Source organism: Bombyx mandarina, chromosome 19 (genome assembly GCF_030267445.1).
Source record: "Bombyx mandarina strain Sakado chromosome 19, ASM3026744v2".
NCBI lineage: Eukaryota > Metazoa > Arthropoda > Insecta > Lepidoptera > Bombycidae > Bombyx > Bombyx mandarina.
Window position 1 is genome coordinate 11,144,245 of NC_143225.1, and position 18,071 is coordinate 11,162,315.

The 18,071-nt window shown below is 36.0% G+C and overlaps 1 protein-coding gene and 1 long non-coding RNA gene across 5 annotated transcripts in view; one reads left to right on the forward strand and one right to left on the reverse strand.

Moving 5' to 3' along the window:
- Window positions 1-18,071, reverse strand: part of Hil (peptidase hillarin) — a 75,211-nt gene that overhangs the window by 51,253 nt on the left and 5,887 nt on the right. For all 4 annotated transcript variants that reach the window (XM_028184410.2, XM_028187427.2, XM_028169751.2 and 1 more), the window contains exons 2-3: window positions 10,877-11,114; window positions 8,620-8,809 (exon numbers count right to left, since the gene is read on the reverse strand). In XM_028184410.2, the coding sequence (XP_028040211.1) occupies window positions 8,620-8,809; window positions 10,877-11,026 (340 nt within the window). In that variant the 5' untranslated portion in view covers window positions 11,027-11,114. The remainder of the gene's footprint in view (window positions 1-8,619; window positions 8,810-10,876; window positions 11,115-18,071) is intronic.
- LOC149500883 (uncharacterized) lies at window positions 14,119-18,061 on the forward strand. Its single transcript, XR_016324648.1, has 2 exons — window positions 14,119-14,711; window positions 17,850-18,061. It is a non-coding gene; the product is annotated as an uncharacterized LOC149500883 (long non-coding RNA).

Sequence of the window (18,071 nt, forward strand, 5' to 3'; positions counted from 1 at the left end):
AAACTTATAATTTCAATTAACCATAGTCGAATTTCGACTACTGCGGGGCCACTAGTAATTATTAATAACACAGTACTTTCACATTTCGTAAAATTGTTTCTTTCTTTTCTGTGTGAAAATTCGTTGATCAATTGTTACGATGGTGAAGTGAAACTTCCTCGAATAACGTTCGTTGAAGACACACTAATTTAGGTATAGCTTAAAGAATCAAAATATTTTCATAGCTCTGTGTTTATTTTCCAATAGACCAAACTAAATGTGCGCAATTGAATAATTTTTTTTTTAATAAGACCGATCAGTAACCAATCGAAAAAAAAATGTGAGCCCTCACGGGACGCCTGGCAGATGTGAAACATCGACATTATTTTGTAAAAGTAATATGCAGAAAAGAACAGATTGTGACAGGAACTAAATATGTCATAATGATAAAATAAAATATTACGAAAAAATAATTTGTTTTCAAGTAAAACACAGGTTATGTGTACTGTAGTAAACAACACTGTATACACTACGGAGTATACACTATAGGTATCCGAGCTCAGTGTAGCGAGAGAGATGGCTTAACGCCGGATCGAGTGGGAGATAATCGCAGTCGATTGCGCATGGCGACGTGTCGCCACGGCATGCGTCGCCACACCAGAAATCGGTTTTACGTGCGGCTATAGATGTTTCACATCAACAATCAATGAAAAATACGTATAAATAGACAATTTAGTTTTTTTATTCTTGGCCTTTGACGTTGTCGGTTAATTTTACCTATTTCTTTCTGTTTGCTTGATTTTATGTTTTTTTTTTATTAAAAAATAATCATTCTTCGACTTGTATCATCGTTTTATCATTTGAAGAAATTAGGTAATTTGGTTTGTTCATTTCAAATATATTTCATATTCGAATCAATCTTCTACAATATTTTATTGATAAATATTACGCACAAAGGAATGCATTTATCCTGAACGCGGTATGTAATCCACCTTGAATTAAATTCTATGATAATTTGCAATAACATTATAATAATACGTAATTAGTTGTAAATGAACCGTTGAGGCTAGCGGACAATTGCCGTGTTTGTCTAATGCTAAACAGAATATTAATGATTCAAGTCGTACGTACAGACATGTGTTTATTAAATTGCTTTATCTTCTAATTATAAATATCAATGTTTGTTTGTTTTGTGAAAAATAACTATAAGGTTCGTTTATTTGCTTGTATAATTATATTTAATTATGGTTTTTATTTATATTACAAGCATACGGTCCACCTGTTAGTGTGTAGTTGGCGTTGTTCATGGACGGATGTCGACTTCCTTCGATAAGGGAACTAAAACAGTAAATGATATATTATTATGTAAATTGAAACTATAATATTTTTTTAGTGAGCATCCACTCTATGGAAATATTTCGTAAAGCATATTATCCATATTATCTGGAACCGCTGCGTTCATCGACAGTGCGTTTCCAGAGGTCTTTTTTGCCACGTACCATCCGGCTATGGATTGAGCTCCCCTCCACGGTGTTTCCCGAGCGCTATAACATGTCCTTCTTCAGACAAGGCATGTGGAGAGTATTAAGCGGTAGGCAGCGACCTGGCTCTGCCCCTGGCATTGCTGAAGTCCATGGGCGACGGAAACCACTCACCATCAGGTGGGCCGTAAGCTCGCCTGCCTAGAATGGCCATAAAAAAAAAGCAGCAAGCTAAAGCATAGCGAGTGTTGACCCCGAGATTCAGTCTGTTTTTGGTGTGCACAGAAAAATCTAGATTTTTAAATGAAAATTAAACTAAGTTTATTTAAAATTTCCTAATTTTGGGGTTATTTAGACATTCAATGGGAACGTTTTTTGAATTTGAAATTGTTGATTTTTAATTTGAATATAGGTTATAACGTATTGAGATTTGCGACCGTTTTCCCCCGCAACAGATACATCCAGGATATATTTGTCATCATACATATTTAATTTTCGATAGGAATTTCATTTAGGATGAAGCAGACCTCTATTTCTTATAGTTACTAAAAGTCTTGTCAAATACCCATTATCAATTTCAAAGCGACAATGAATCAGCAAGCACCCGCAGTTTAGTTGATACTGCTTGTTGTGTTACTAAAATGTGTTCGAAACTATGTGTATTATATATATATATATATATATATATATATATTAATACGTGAAGCAAAAACTTTGTATCCCTTTTTACGAAAATTGCGCGGACGGAGGAGTATGAAATTTTCTACACTTATAGAGAATATAGACAAGAAGTGCAATGCTAATATTTTTTTAAAATAATGCATAAAAGATACATTAAATCAATAAAGAAAACGTTACACACACTACATACCATGTATTTGACGCACACACGCATGCATACTATTTATTGTCAAACTTTTGTTCTTGACGGCTTTTGTCAAATTGAGAATAGATTAAATATTGTTTGTCTTTGTTAATATTTTTTATAGTGTAGCCTTGGCAAAATTTGTGATTATAGAAGTATAAAATACAATCATAATAGTGTACAAACTTACAATTATTATTCCAATTAATTATAGTCGAATTTCGACTACTGCGGGACCTCTAGTTTGTTTTAATACCTCAAAGACGTTGAATAGAAATACCTGACCTGGTATACCTTGTGTATAGAATGAGATACAAATAGATGTGGATTTGAAATACAATTCAAACCTTAGGTTATTTATTGCTTTTCTGTAACATATATATTCTGTGGTTTGTTAAGCCCTGCTTAACAGTCAATTGGGCGAACTTTTTAATCGATTTTTTGTCCGAATTATACGGTTTGATCTCAGCTAAGGCTCTTCTAATGATCAATCTAAGCAACTCGCAAAATCTCTAGTTTAGAAACCAAAGTTTAATGCTAGTGACTTAACTTTTCAAATTTAACTTGTATTTGAATGTACAATGTACGCGACTACATATTTTCGGATGAAATTTCTTTAAATAATTAGTTATTCTAGTACATTATCTATATCTATATATAAAAAAATTCATTGCTGTTCGTTAGTCTCGCTAAAACTCGAGAACGGCTGGACCGATTTGGCTAATTTTGGTCTTGAATTATTTGTGAAAGTCCAGAGAACGTTTAAAAAGTAGATAGATATGAAAATGCTCAAAATTTTGTTTTTCCTTTGATTTGTCCCCGTCGGATGGATTCCTTTTGTTTGTTTTAAGTTTATTTTATACAAAAGCTTAGGTCTTTTATTTATCGATTGAGGCACTACAAAGTCTGCCGGGTCAGCTAGTTCTTAAACTATAAAAACTTAGCTATAAAAAAGACAAAAGCAGTTCACATGAATGTATGTCTTTAGAAAAATAGTCTGGATCTTATTGAATTCATGAGAAATGTTTGGGAAGTCGAAAGTTGCAAAATTATTACGAAATTAAATTGTGGACTAAATTACATTTTTTCTACAATAGCCATCGCTAATATAGTTGGTAAAAGAAGATTTCCTTCGCATCTACATTTCATATATCTTTACGTAGCCTATTATTTCTTACTGTTCACAATTCTTTACTTGATATAATAACCATAAGAGATATAATTTCTAAAATTTTCACACGATTACATGAGTGCTATCCAAACATACGGTCGGTGTTATTACACGGCGCTACTCCCACATTTTTACCGTAACGATTGCATAAATAAGTACATAACTAGCCTACAGGTTGATTGGTTACAAAATCGACGGAATTTCCTCCATTTTGCGTCTATCGTCCACATAAGGATCGCATAGCAAAACGTTTAAAAACCAATTTACATTTGTATTACGAAAACTCGCCTATATTGATTCCATTGGTTTTGAAGTCTTAACTTGTCAGTTGTGTTTTTATATGTCGGATGTCTTTCGACCGAAGCAATTCAGAAAATAGATTGCGTATTATATTATAACTAGCTGACCCGGCAAACATTGTTTTGCCATATATAAGATTTCTAGGGAATTTCTAGTGTAGAAAAAAAAACTAACTTATTGTAAGTGTGTAAGGATGTGGTAAATGAGTGAAAGAGGTATGTAGTACTGTGAACGATGAGGGAATTTATAATAAAAATAACAAAACCTCATTCAACCACATACTTAATACCTCATTATAACAAAAAAAAATGTAAAAAAAAAAAAAAATTTAGGGATGGACAACCCTAATCACTTAGGGGTATGAAAAATAGATAGTAGCCGATTCTCAGGCTTACTGAATATGCATAAAAAATTTCATGAGAATCGGTCAAGCGGTTTCGGAGGAGTATGGGAACGAACATTGTGACACGAGAATTTTATATATTAGATTAATACGTTGTACATATAATATAATGTAGAACTAAGAGACTAAATAGCGTAAGTAGCATGTAGCTATAGTTTTAGGAATTTATTATTTAAAATGAACATGAAACTTTTTTGGCGTCAACTTTCGTTTTTCTTTTGGTTTCTTTGGGTCAGAATAAAAAATAAAGCATTGTAACTAATCAGATAAAACTATGAATAAAAACGAGCTTGGTATTTTATATATGAATGAAGTTAATGAAACTAAAGCAAAAAATATAATACTTTTTTTTTATTAGTTAAATGTATGGACGAGCTCACAGCCCACCTGGTGTTAAGTGGTTACTGGAGCCCATAGACATCTACAACGTAAATGCGCCACCCACCTCGAGATATAAGTTCTAAGATCTCAGTATAGTTACAACGGCTACTCCACCCTTCGAACCGAAACGCATTACTGCTTCACGGCGGAAATAGACGGGGTGGTGGTACCTACTCGTGCGGACTCCCAAGAGGTCCTACCACCAGTGGACCAGTGAATACTTTCCTTAAATTAATGTTTAAACCATAAAATGTCCTTCTAGCATCACCATTTTATAACAGCTACATCTAAAAGAGCGTATACAGACCAAATAAATTCTCAATACCTTTTACGTACTATAAATCTTAAATCCCAGAAGGCTATAAAGTACTTTGGGTCACTAGGCTGCGCGCGCCGGAATGTGACCGGTTGTTTTGCAACAAGTTCTTCCGTCTCCCTCAAGCCTCTTTCTATCTCTTTCTCTACGTCGAGTTTTATCGACAGCACCCGAAGTCAAAGCCGCTTGGTACCCGTCTTCGGAAGTAAGACTGGATTCTTGCCGGTTTTGTTATTTAAGCGCGCCGATGAGGTTTGCCGATAGACATTTTGTCTTCTCGCATTAAAATTGTATATATCTATATATTAATACGTGAAGCAAAAACTTTTTATCCCTTTTTACGAAAATTGCGCGGACGGAGGAGTATGAAATTTTCCACACTTATAGAGAATATAGAGAAGAAGTGCACAATGCTAATATTTTTTTTAAATAATGCATAAAATATATTAAATCAATAAAGAAAACATTACACACACTACATACCATGTATTTGACGCACACACGCATGCATACTATTTATTGTCAAACTTTTGTTCTTGACGTCTGTTGTCAAATTGAGATTAATAATTGTTTGTCTTTGTTAATATTTTTTATAGTGTAGTCTTGGCGAAATTTGTGATTATAGAAGTATAATCGTCTTTAACAATAGAATCATAATAGTGTACAAAGTTACAATTCCAATTCATTATTGTCGAATTTCGACTACTGCGGGACCTCTAGTAATCTCAAAACTTTCCAATTTTACAGGAGAGTGTTTTAAAGGTTTAACATGACGTGATATTTTTAATATTAATCATCTTTGCAATATTTATTTATTATTTTTTACCTGTATTTTACTTACTTTACTTTATTTGTATTTTAAAGTAATATATTTAAAATTATGTATTAATTTTGTTAATAGTAGTCAAAATATAGAACTAAAAAAAAAAACTAAAACTAAACAACGCTCTTTTGACAGTACTTATGAGAAAAATACTGGTGATACCAAATTATTCCGCATATTAACTCAATTTCGAATATTTTTGGAAATTGTACACTTTTATTGCGAAAGGACGATATTTTGTGCTAAATAACAAATTCAGTTAATTCAGTGATGCATAGGAATGCGTACCTTAGTGTTTTTTTTTTGTATTGCGAAAAGTTACTTGGCTTCTTATTTATATTTGTTAAGTTCAACGTCAACTATTTTAACGTTAAGATAATAAAATTAAAGAATTAAGAAGGGCTGATTTTGATTGTTAACACGTAAATAATATTTATGGCATCTTACGGCATCTAGGGTGCAATAAAAATGGATCTGTATTTGTGATAAATTTAATTAAGTATATGTAACATTTGGCTTAAGTTTTCTATTTTAATTTTAGATACAACTTAAGTTTTATAACGCTGCCTTTTTATTAATTATCGTTTAACTAGATGATGACCGAGCTATGCTCGTTTTTTTTTTTTTTTTGATAACGCCCTCCTGTTGTTTCTTTAAAGCGGTTAGTTGCCCTCAATTAAGAAAAATGGTATTATTACTCGCCAATAGATGTCGGGAAGTCCTAAAGTTGATTATCGATATAGTTGATTATTGAAAACACGAATAAAACAACATATTCTGAAAATAAATCGTAGCTAGATCGATTTATCGCCTCCGAAATCCCCTGTATACTAAATTTTATGAAAATCGTTGGAGCCGTTTCCGAGATTCAGATTATATATACAAGAATTGCTCGTTTAAAGGTATAAGATATAATTTTGACGCTTATTTATTCAATCATATTAAAATAGCTTTTTGAATATTACACGATATGATTAATGACTGTAAAATCAGCCCTAAATTGATACGTAATTCTTTATGAATAATAATTAGATTCAATCGCATAATTTTCCCGGTCATTGACTGTGAAACATCAAATCGGACAATACGATTTCAATTCAAAATCATACCATTTTGATACTGTTGACATATAACTGTTTGACACGCCCTGTCTGTCAGCCGCACCTATTGACAGATGACGGTATGTTTCACGCCTCTGACGTCAGATGGCTTTGTAAGCAGCTTCCGTCAAGCACGGTCAAGCTTTGAAACGAGAATTATCTTATAAAATAGGTAATTCCTCTTCCGTGTAATTAGTTGTACAAGGCAGTCTGGGTTTTTTTCTTCGATTATTTCAGTATACGCTGTGAATTACGTTTTATTAAAATAAAGTTGAATTTGAAATATATTGAGATAATAATGAAGATTCCTTATTCTTGATTCTTTTTCTTTTTAACGGATTACGATGTCACGTCTCTCACCAATATCACATATCTATGTCAAATGTAATCATACCTACATATATGCACCATCATCACATTACCATCCTGATCATTTCAACTTCATTCAGCGCATTCATCTCTCTGCCTAGTCAAATATCATAAGAACTTACTACGGCAGCTTTAGAGGTTCGTTCAAGTATAAAATCTACGGAAGTTCTTAACAAGCCTGTTTTTAGTAGGTTGTAAAGAGATTTCGCTGGTATACGCTCGTCCCTTCTCCCTTCCTATATCTCACTTTGACTTCTACGATAAACCAACCACGTACCCATTATTGGTTAACTCACTCAATCATCGTCTGTGTGTCCTGGTGAAACCGATATGGTCTTTGGGATGGATTACAATCCATCATTCATAAAAAAAGGCTTACTGGTACTGTGTGTTTAGTTTTCCTATAGAAAAGGAATATGTCCGGTCCGGAAGGCGAAATTCTATCTACCGAAATAGCTGAATAAAATTAATATGTGTCTCATTGATCGGTTTGGTTGGTTGTGACCGACTGGAGGTCGACAAGTGCGTCGCTGCGCCGAAACAATGAGTGGCCTTAGCACAGGTACTCTATTGTTCCCGTCTATTGACCATTAGCGTTTTAACGAGACAATTAATCAGTTCTATCGCGTTCACTGTAGGTACTGTGTCTCGTCGAACTAGTACCGTCTTTATTGATCTTGAATATTAATTAGAACGAAACTAAGGATGTCGTTTACCGAAATTATTGAGTCAAATGAGTTTTTTCCGGCACAAATACCTATCTGGTTATTAATTGTATAATCTAGTTTAGATGAAAGTTTAAGTTATTTTTCACTGTGTCGACCAAATTTCTATCCATACTTTTTTTTATTTAACTACCCTATATAGCACGTATATAGAATATATGTACTATATAGGATATAGTATATACTATATAGAACTGGATGAGAGAAGCCGAGGATCGTGCTCAGTGGCGAACAATTGGAGACGCCTATGTCCAGCAGTGGACTGCTATAGGCTGATGATGATGATGATGATGATATAGTACGTATTTACATATTTTAATTTTTCAAAATTATTAAGAAAATAATTTCGGTCGAGGCATTTTGTTTTACTACTATCAGGTATGTCTTGCTGATGGGAATTTTTCAAATGTTAATATACTTCTTACTTATTTTAAGTCAAAAATACTTAAATAATTCTACTGTCGAAACAGTACTTTTGAACAACCACCCAGTCGAACATAGGAACCAGCTGATTATGAGTGATCATTGATTCTCAGAGATATCACTGAGAGTTCAGGCAAACCGCAAAATATACCTTTACCACGAGTAAATACTGATTTATGGTTACAATCTCCACTGGATTCTTTAGTAGCTTTTTACGACGCCTGAGGCAAGAGACAGGAGTGTATGCGATTTTAAGTCGTATTCTAATAGCAGTAAAACTTACGTTCTGGCTCATGGCTGTTCCTGATGTATCCTCTGATCTGTTCGTTGACGTAGTTATTGCTTTTGGGCACATTGAGAGCGCTTCTGATGCCCACTGACGAGTTGTCCAAGTGGCCCGGACCGATCTTTGGTACGTGGCTAGAGCAGTACACCTCTTTGTCTTCCGTCCAATGCTGGTTATTGTAGTAGGTCTGGAAAACGTTAAGCTTTATTAAGTTATTCAAGTTTTTGGAACGAAGTTCCTTATGGGACGATGCGGAGGGGTACCCTAACCGGGAAAAAACGTCCGTAACGTAAGATTTTTATTAGTAATGCACACAGTGTACGACTTTACTTTGTAATAACGTACAAAAATAACATATTTTTTTATCATTCATTGACCACGATCTCAGAGCGTTCGTTTGCGCAATACACTAACTCTTATACAAACAAGCGTGAATGAAGTGTACCACAATAAGTTCGCACGTTACCGAATGACCGTGGGTTGTTTCGAAACCTCCAGTTTTATATAATAAGGAACTTCGTTCCTATCCGGTGTCACACGACACCACACATCTTTTTTTTTGTATGAATCACTTTTTCTTGTTTTTTTTTTTGTGTGGTCGGGTGACGAAGCTGTCGAGTTATGTGAGTGGCGCCACGCAGTTTGAAAGGTCGAAAATGTTATTGCGTAACGGTTGTTTCATTATATATTTTTGTAGTCAGATTTGTTATTTGTAAAAAAAAAAATTTTTTTTATTCGAATCAATAATACATTCGCGGCGAAAAAATCTACCCACCTCATTACATACATAATATATAATTAACGTATGCGTAAAAACAAAAGCCGAGGCGCCGGTTCCGAATTGAATTCTGGCAACAAAATTGAAGCAGCAAAACACAGTTATCCGAAAATAAAATCTTAATAACTCAATCCCGAGTACAGCTAAGCAAATGTAAGTATTATACAGTTCTTGTATCGTACAAGGTAATTGTGTTATGAGTCACGGATTCATGATCTGTATCTGTTGTAATGATTCATTATTTATTTTAAAACCAACTGTTTTGATGGCTCGTGATTGCCACGTGAATGGAAACTAAACTTTGAACGCCGGTAAATAGAGTGGATACAATTAAAATGTTACTGTTTTATCTTTTCGACTTGATTTAATATACGGTAGGCTATCTCATCTTCCCTTTTTCAAATGCAATGATTCGGGAATTTATGTTTGAAGGCTAAAAGTGCCTTTAAACTACTTTAAAGCCAAGGGCATTGTGAGCTGCTCGTAATAAAAAAACCAGATCGATTACATTATTTTTTTCTTGGGCATCAGTGCATGCTGGCTCGCCGTGTAGGGGAAATATGCAGTACGTTGTTATTCTATCATGGTGGTAGACGCTTGAGAGCACGTCTTAGGTACGTATTTACTGAGAAACAATAGAAAGAGCCAACCTTGACGCCGGTGCCATCTCGACTGTTCTAAAAAATTAGCTGAGCAAAGTCCGTAGCTTGAAAAGGGGTAAACATTATTGTTATTGTTAATAGATAAGATGGAAAGGTCGCATAAATGCCAGAGAAGGTTCGAGGTGACTCCATTGTCAAGGTCGACTTGTAACACGAGATGAAACGAGAAATTAAGTAGTGTTTCGTAATATATTTAAAACTGAAGCCTACGAATAATATGTTGATTTTATACTTAAGTTGTGAATTTCGGCAATGCTTTTATACATACATAGCCTTGATCGGAAATTTAAAAAAAATTGGGTTTGCCAAATAATAATTTAGTAATTTTTGTTAAAACGTTTAGATATTTATTTTTTATTTAGAACGCCTATTTCCACCGTGAAGCAGTAATGCGTTTCGGTTCGAAGGGTGGGGTTGCCGTTGTAACTATACTGAGACCTCAGAATACAGAAATTCTGTATTCTGAGACCTTAGAACTTATATCTCGAGGTGGATGGCGCATTTACGTTGTAGATGTCTATAGGCTCCAGTAACCACTTAACACCAGGTGGGCTGTGAGCTCGTCCATCCATCTAAGCAATAAAAAAAAAGATAAACAAACAAAGGAACAAATTAAAAAAAATACTTTTCTCACTAACATTAAAATTAAGTCTTTTAAAAAAGACGCGAACTAATTAATCTGATTGTATTGAGTATTTGGTATAAATTTTAAGTGTTCTTTTTTCGCATGACTTAAAATATTAAAAAAAAGAAACCAAAATTCGTTTTCAAACGATTTCCAGTTACAAGTTAGTCCAGTTACAGTTAATCTTACCTTCAAGGTTAGTTTGGTTCCGCACACGGCACACTTGAAACATCCACTATGAAAGAAGGTGAAATCCTTCAAAGGTCCCACTCTGTCCACTTGATACACGATTTCATTGCACCTAAAGCAGGTGCTCTCGTAGAAGTTCGGTCGGTACATTTTGTTAACGATTTGTGTTCACGTCATAATTACAAATTACACTTGATTCACATTGATGCTAATTACATTTGGTTTTTTACACTTGACACTGAAAATTGTTTGTTTGTTTAGCAAAGATTTATAATAAAGCCCACGAAATTCGTTCGTTAAAATATATATTATTTAAAGATACGTTATTGTTTCCGTTGTGAGATAAAAAAATATAAATAAAATAATTCAAATAATTCATGTTCAGATTCTTTTTTTTTTTTGTGAATTCAGATAATGTATACTCCGTTAGATAATAGACGTTAGATATTGATAAGTTGCGAGATTACGGCTGACTTGACGTTAAGTGGCACAAATTCAAAGACCCTACCACGTGAATGCCGCCCTTAAGACTTTCGATCAGTCTTTATTGCGTGCGTCACACACTCAGGTAAGCGCGGGTAAAAAAAAAAACTTTAAAAAAACTCCCCTAAGCAACGTCTAGATTATTGGTGATGTTAGTGACTGTTCTTACCAGATTACCTTATAAACATATCTGTTTTCGAATTTCTATTACGTCAAAATACATGAGTCAAAATTTAAAAAATTCATCAATGAACGTATGAATGAAGAATGAGGTCGATGAACCGTTTTAGTTGACCGCCGCTTCATTTCCGTTTACTATTGATCGTAGCAACCCTCGTATAAAATGACCCTTCTTAAGGTTATTCGGCATTGGAGAGTTTCCACTTTTCAACACACTTACTGGCTTGGTACGTATGCTTTGTTTGTATGTAATTGAATTATTTAAACGTCATTTCCACCGACTTCAATGCGTTCGATAAACTTGAAAATTTTCACGTGCATCATGGAACGATAACAATACAAAAATTTTATGATTTCGCTGAGACAGACGGGTTGGTGATGAAGAAATCTTTTTTTTTTTTTTTAATAAACCATTTTTTTCCCTAACCATGCTGAGAGCCTTGAGAGACTATTTCAGCTCCTCCTTGACGTGTAGGTGAGCTTACGGGCTCTAACCGGGAGTGTTGCTAATGCTAGGCCTAGCAAGAGCAGTGCTGCGCAGAATCTACCACCGGATCGGAAACGCGACCCACTGAGAAGATCCGGCGAGAAACTCACTAGGCTCAGAGAAGCCATGGTGTGTAAGTAATCTTATATGTACTACAAACGATCAACTATTTTAAATATTATACTATGCATTTTGGTGCTTTTCGATAAATCTGTTAAATACTTGTGTTTCATTTGTTTGTATAGTGTTCTAATTGATATTCTGTAGTTGAGCTCACGGACTCAACTTGAGGGATTTTGTTAATACTACCCCTAGCAAGAGGATACAACTCCTTTACTGGTTGTATGACCTCTTGTGAGTCCGCGCGGGTGGGTACCACCACCCTGCCTACTTCTGCTGTGAAGCAGTAATGCGTTTCGGTTCGAAGGGTGGGGCAGCCGTTGTAACTATACTTGAGACCTTAGAACTTATATCTCAAGGTGGGTGGCGCATTTACGTTGTGGATGTCTATGGGCTCCAGTAACCACTTAACACCAGGTGGGCTGTGAGCTCGTCCATCCATTTAAGCAATAAAAAAAAGAGCAGTGCCTTCTAGAATCTTCTATTAGATCTCAATCGTGACCCAGTTAGAAGAGCCGTCGAGAAACTCAGTAAACTGTGTCTATGGGTCAGTTCGATCGTCGAACTCTTCGTCGTAATCGACTAATTCGACGAGGACGGTGACCGGTGCTCGAGGGGTCTTAAAACACCGAGAGTGGATCCGGGGATTTCAGCTGGGTCGTATAAGTATTTAGCGGCGGTCACAATGAGAGGGCTATCGTGTCGCGCCACTTTCTTGACATGACTATAATAACATATATGGAGCATATACAAATCGTGCAGTTTCACAATAAGAATATAAATAATTCAAACACAAAACTTGATTTATCTCCGTTTATGCAACATTTCAGGACATCATCATTCTCCTGCCCTTCTCCCAGTCACCTGGGGTCGGCGCAACATGTTTTCTCCTCACATACATTCTTACACATATCGTCTTTCACGCAATCCATCCATTTCTTCTTAGGTCTACCTCTTCCTCTATATCCTTCCACATTCATAGTTAACAACCTTACCAACCTCATTTTCATTTTGTCTCATCACATGTCCATATCACATATCCAACATTTCACGACATATGCCCACACGTGTTGAAATTTAGAGCGGTAAAAAAAGAGAAGTTTTAAAATTATTATTAGCTAATAAAATTCTATTTGTTATTTATGCAATTTATGCAATAATATACTTGTCGAATTATAAAATTGGTTACATTTTAAATGCAAAGCAGAAAATCGTTAATAGGTTCATAAAAAATGACAGACTCAGCTTAATGTAGTATTTTAAGGCACAGAAGATATACGCGTGATGATGGCATAGACATTATTCGAGTGTATTTTTTTTAAATCGTAAATAAGTTTGTAACTATCAATATTACTTCATTGTTAATATGCAAAAAAATGTTAGGCTTCGAGCCATTGAACTAACTTGACAGTACGAAGCAATCTACGTAAATCGTTAGAGACATTCATAATACGGTTTGCAAAAATTGTTACGACTTAAATTTATTTGTAGCCGATTTAACTTAATAGGCTTATGGCTCTAATAAATAATAAAAAATATATATATATATATTTGTCAATCCACGCTCCCCTGACTCTCACATTTTGTACCACACATCAAAAGCAGCGCCAACGTGCGTAGCGTGTAACGGCGGCTTATATTTACGCGTTCAGCTCATTATTATATAGAACATCTCAATAGTCCACTTAGTTTTATGAAAGATAATTCCTTTTTTATGTCTTTGAATTATCTCTACGTAGAATTTCTAGTTGAGCACGTACTTTTAGTAAGTTCTTCTGTTCTATTCAGAATCTAGTTTGATTGCACTAAGTAATTCACAGTTTCTATCTGTTTATTATTTGTGTAACGGACGTGACGTCAGCTGTCATGCCCTGCCGCCAGCCAAGCCGCCAAGCCATATTAACACGCCCCCTTCCGCCATAGCCACCGCCACCGCCGCCAGCCAAAGCCAACGAAGGGGGGATAGTGTTAATAAAACAAGCCATGCCAGCCATTTCTAACTACTTTTCTGCATTCTTGCACAAATAAAAGAACTTGTCGTTACGCTGCTGGTTTTTATTTGTCACATCATTTGCAACAATCAGAAGTGGCATAAAGAAATGAAACAACGTCATATACACGCTCAGATGTCTCGGTCTTCTGACAAGTTTGAAGAAGATGAAGCTCCTATTTCACTGGCGAGGAAAGTGTTGAAAAATTGCTTCAGAAAGAGGTCCACAAGGCGATACTTGAGCTACAGGATGAAGAACCTGGAACAATCAAATCAAAGGGACTTCGACGTCGTCGGACCAAAAGCGCCTGCCGCCCTGTCCTTCCATCATTCTGGTTCACGTAGAGGGAAACTAAAAGAGCAGCAACGTGGTTACTCCACTGCGGCACTACGAGCTTCACGGCGCTTCACGAGATTCACGGCTACGAGCTTCCTTCTCCCTGCCTGCGACGCTGCTGAACGGCGAAGACAGCTACATCAAAGACATCAACATGGGCTCGGAGACCATCCTGTGGCCGCCGGGCGAGGTCCTGCTGAGGGCCAACAGCTGCGAGGAGCCACAGCCAAACAGCCAGGTGTGTTGCATTTCTACTTGCCATAGCCATGCCATTACAAATATTTCGAGATTTGTGGGTAGAAATAAAAAAAAATTAAAAGGAGCCATTAAATATTAGGAGTCATTCAGATTAAAAAAAATACAGTATAAGCATTGCTTTGCTACGAATACACATGATTTAGGTATTGCCAATTTAGTTCAAATGCAAATTAAGCTTACTAGTGATCAGCCCGTGTATCGCCACTTTTAGACATCGGCATTATAAAATAATCTGAATCTAGTCATGCTTCACCAGTGGTCTTATTAAGAAAAAGAACGGCGACAGTAGGCTATGCGTTGATTATCGTGCGTTAAACGCTATGGTAAAATATAAAAGTATCCACCGAACAGTACTGCACGAGTTTAGATTTAGCCCAGGGCTACCATCAATTGAGCATTGTGCCAGACACACAACTGCTTTCATTACACCGCAAGGTCATTATTTCTAGTACACTAGAATTCCTTTTGGTTTAGCAAATGCGCCATCTGTATTCATGCGTTTCTTCTTTATCTCCACCTTATTCCACTAGGTGGGGTAGTTAAATGCGTTTAATAAATAAAATAATTGAGTCTGTGGGTAGAAAAGAAATGGGTAAAAATAAATGTAGGTCAAATCGAGATACTAGCAATTTTAAACGATTTACATCTACCCTCAGTTGGTATAAAATCGGGTTCAATAATTATTGAGAAAGTACTTGGGAAATTTTATGGTGGAGACTTAAAATTAAATATGAGTAAATGCTCATTCTTGGAGGAACAAGTCACTTATTAGGTCATGAAATATCTTCAGACGGTATACAGCCGGGTGCAACAAAAATTGACGGCCGTTTCGCAGTGTCCTGTGCCAAATAATGCTTATAGTGTGCGACAGTTTATTGGTTTAAAAAAAAAAAAAAAGATAAATCATGGGTGTGGGGCCGTGAACAAAACGCGAATTTCGAACAACTGAAAAACAGCTTACGTTTCAAACCTGTGCTAGCTCTGTATAATCCTATGCTTCCTACAGAAATACAAACCGATGCGTGTAACTTAGGAATTTCTGGTATACTATTACAAAAACAAACTGACAACTCACTGCGACCTGTTATACTATTTTAGCCGGGTTACTAGGAAGGAAGAATGTGTATCATAGTTAAGAGCTCATAACCTGGCGGTCATACAATCGCTACGTAGGTTCCGTGTTTATGAAGTAGGTAAACATGATATAGTAGAAACTGATTGTACTGTGGTTTGTGCTACGCTTACCAAACGCGACATTATACCATGCATTGCGCGATGGTGAGTTTTGAAAGAAGATTATGACATTAGTGTTGAGTATAGACCTGGTGAACGTATGGAAAATTTGTAGACGCGCTTAATAGGCATCCTGTTGACATGATGAACGTGAATCGTCTTAGTTACTGATTGATTCTGTACTGTGCAATGTCAGGACGAAAAGCTTAGTTCGATTATAAAGCAATCTATACTAACATTATAAAGCTGAAGAGTTTGTTTGTTTGAACGCGCTAATCTCAAGAACTGCTGGTCCGATTTGAAAAATTCTTTCAGTGTTAAATAACCCATTTATTGAGAAAGGTTATAGGCTATATAACGCTAGCACCGCTAAGACCATCACTGGGTCAGCTAAGACCAATACAAGCGAAGTACCAGTAAGTAATGTTTCAAAATCGGGTTATTTTCCCTTTTGAGAGCTTCCGGTGCGTGCGCTGCAGAAACTGTTAAAGTTTCGCTAAAATAATGTGACAGAATTGTACCCCTTTAAAAGATCTAAAAAAAAAAATGTCCGCGATAGCATATGTTAAGGTTGGCTCACTATAACGTTTTTTTTATGCTAATCAATTTGTACTAAAATAAAGCATTCTTTGTGAACTATATTCCACGCGGACGAAGTCGCGCTGATGTTAAAGATAATTATGAATGAACTAGTTCGAAAATTTTTTAAGGGAAATAGACTCGCAGTCCCTTCGGCTAAATGGAAAATTGTACAAATGCACTATGACGACATTTGTCACGTGGATCTAAATCATCGTTTAGCTCTGATTAAAAGCCAATATTGGTTTCTTAAAATGACACGCTTTATTAGGAAATACGTGGCAGCATGTCTTTATTGTACACATGAGAAGGATAACTATGTTAAAAAAAAGAAGACTGTCTATATCCGATCTCTAAACCATCTGATACTATGCGCATGGTACAAATATATAACATGATGCCCTTCTGTAGGACATCTAAAGGGCACCAACCAGTACATGATCGTAATGAAAGATGCGTTGTCTAAATTTGTGATAGCTGAACTAACGCGTACTGTAAATTTAATCGGGACCATTCGTGCATTGAAAAATATATTAATAGGGTTTGTCCAGATACCCGAATCACGTGGTGACAGACTACGGGAAAGCTTTTACGAGTAGGTACTTTAAAAAAATATATCAGAAGATAAACAGTTTAGGCATACGTTAAACGGTATTGCTTGTCCGCGCGCTAATTGGCCAGGTTGAACAAACTAAACATACAATTTTGTGTTGCGGGCAACTGATCCTAGTGAAGCTTCAAATAATTTAGTGAACTCCATTAATTGAGGCACAAACAACACAATTAAAAGTAACAGCGGCTACAAGCCTTGTGATTTAATCTTTGCGCGCTCTGGTAGGTCAATATGTGATGTTTCGATTCCTGGTCTCGAACCAGAAACTGTTGACGCACGGCGTAAGATAGCTGCAGCTAGGATAAAACAAGCGAGTACACACAACATTAATATAAAAAAAAGCTCATGTTTATAAGAAAAGGCATTTTGTATCATAGAGACAGGCGCCAACTGGTTAGTAGCGCCGCTAGGATTAATACCAAATTAGACGATTTGTACTCAGGTCCGTATGTAGTAACTAAAGTAGTAGGTAACAATTGTTATCGAATTAGAAGTATATCTAAAAGGTTTACGAAGTTATAAAAACTTCACTGGCCTGGTATCAACAGATTCATTAAAGCCCTATAAAAGTATAGCCCATGTGTCCGATAGCGCTAGTAGTTCCGATGAGCAGCTCGAAACTGAAGACCTTATTGATTTATTTGAGAACTAAATGTTTTTGTGTGTTCCCCATTGCGGGAGCAATTGTTGCAGGATGGCCGAATGTAACGGACGTGACGTCAGCTGTCATGCCCTGCCGCCAGCCAAGCCGCCAAGCCATATTAACACGCCCCCTTCCGCCATAGCCACCGCCACCGCCGCCAGCCAAAGCCAACGAAGGGGGGATAGTGTTAATAAAACAAGCCATGCCAGCCATTTCTAACTACTTTTCTGCATTCTTGCACAAATAAAAGAACTTGTCGTTACGCTGCTGGT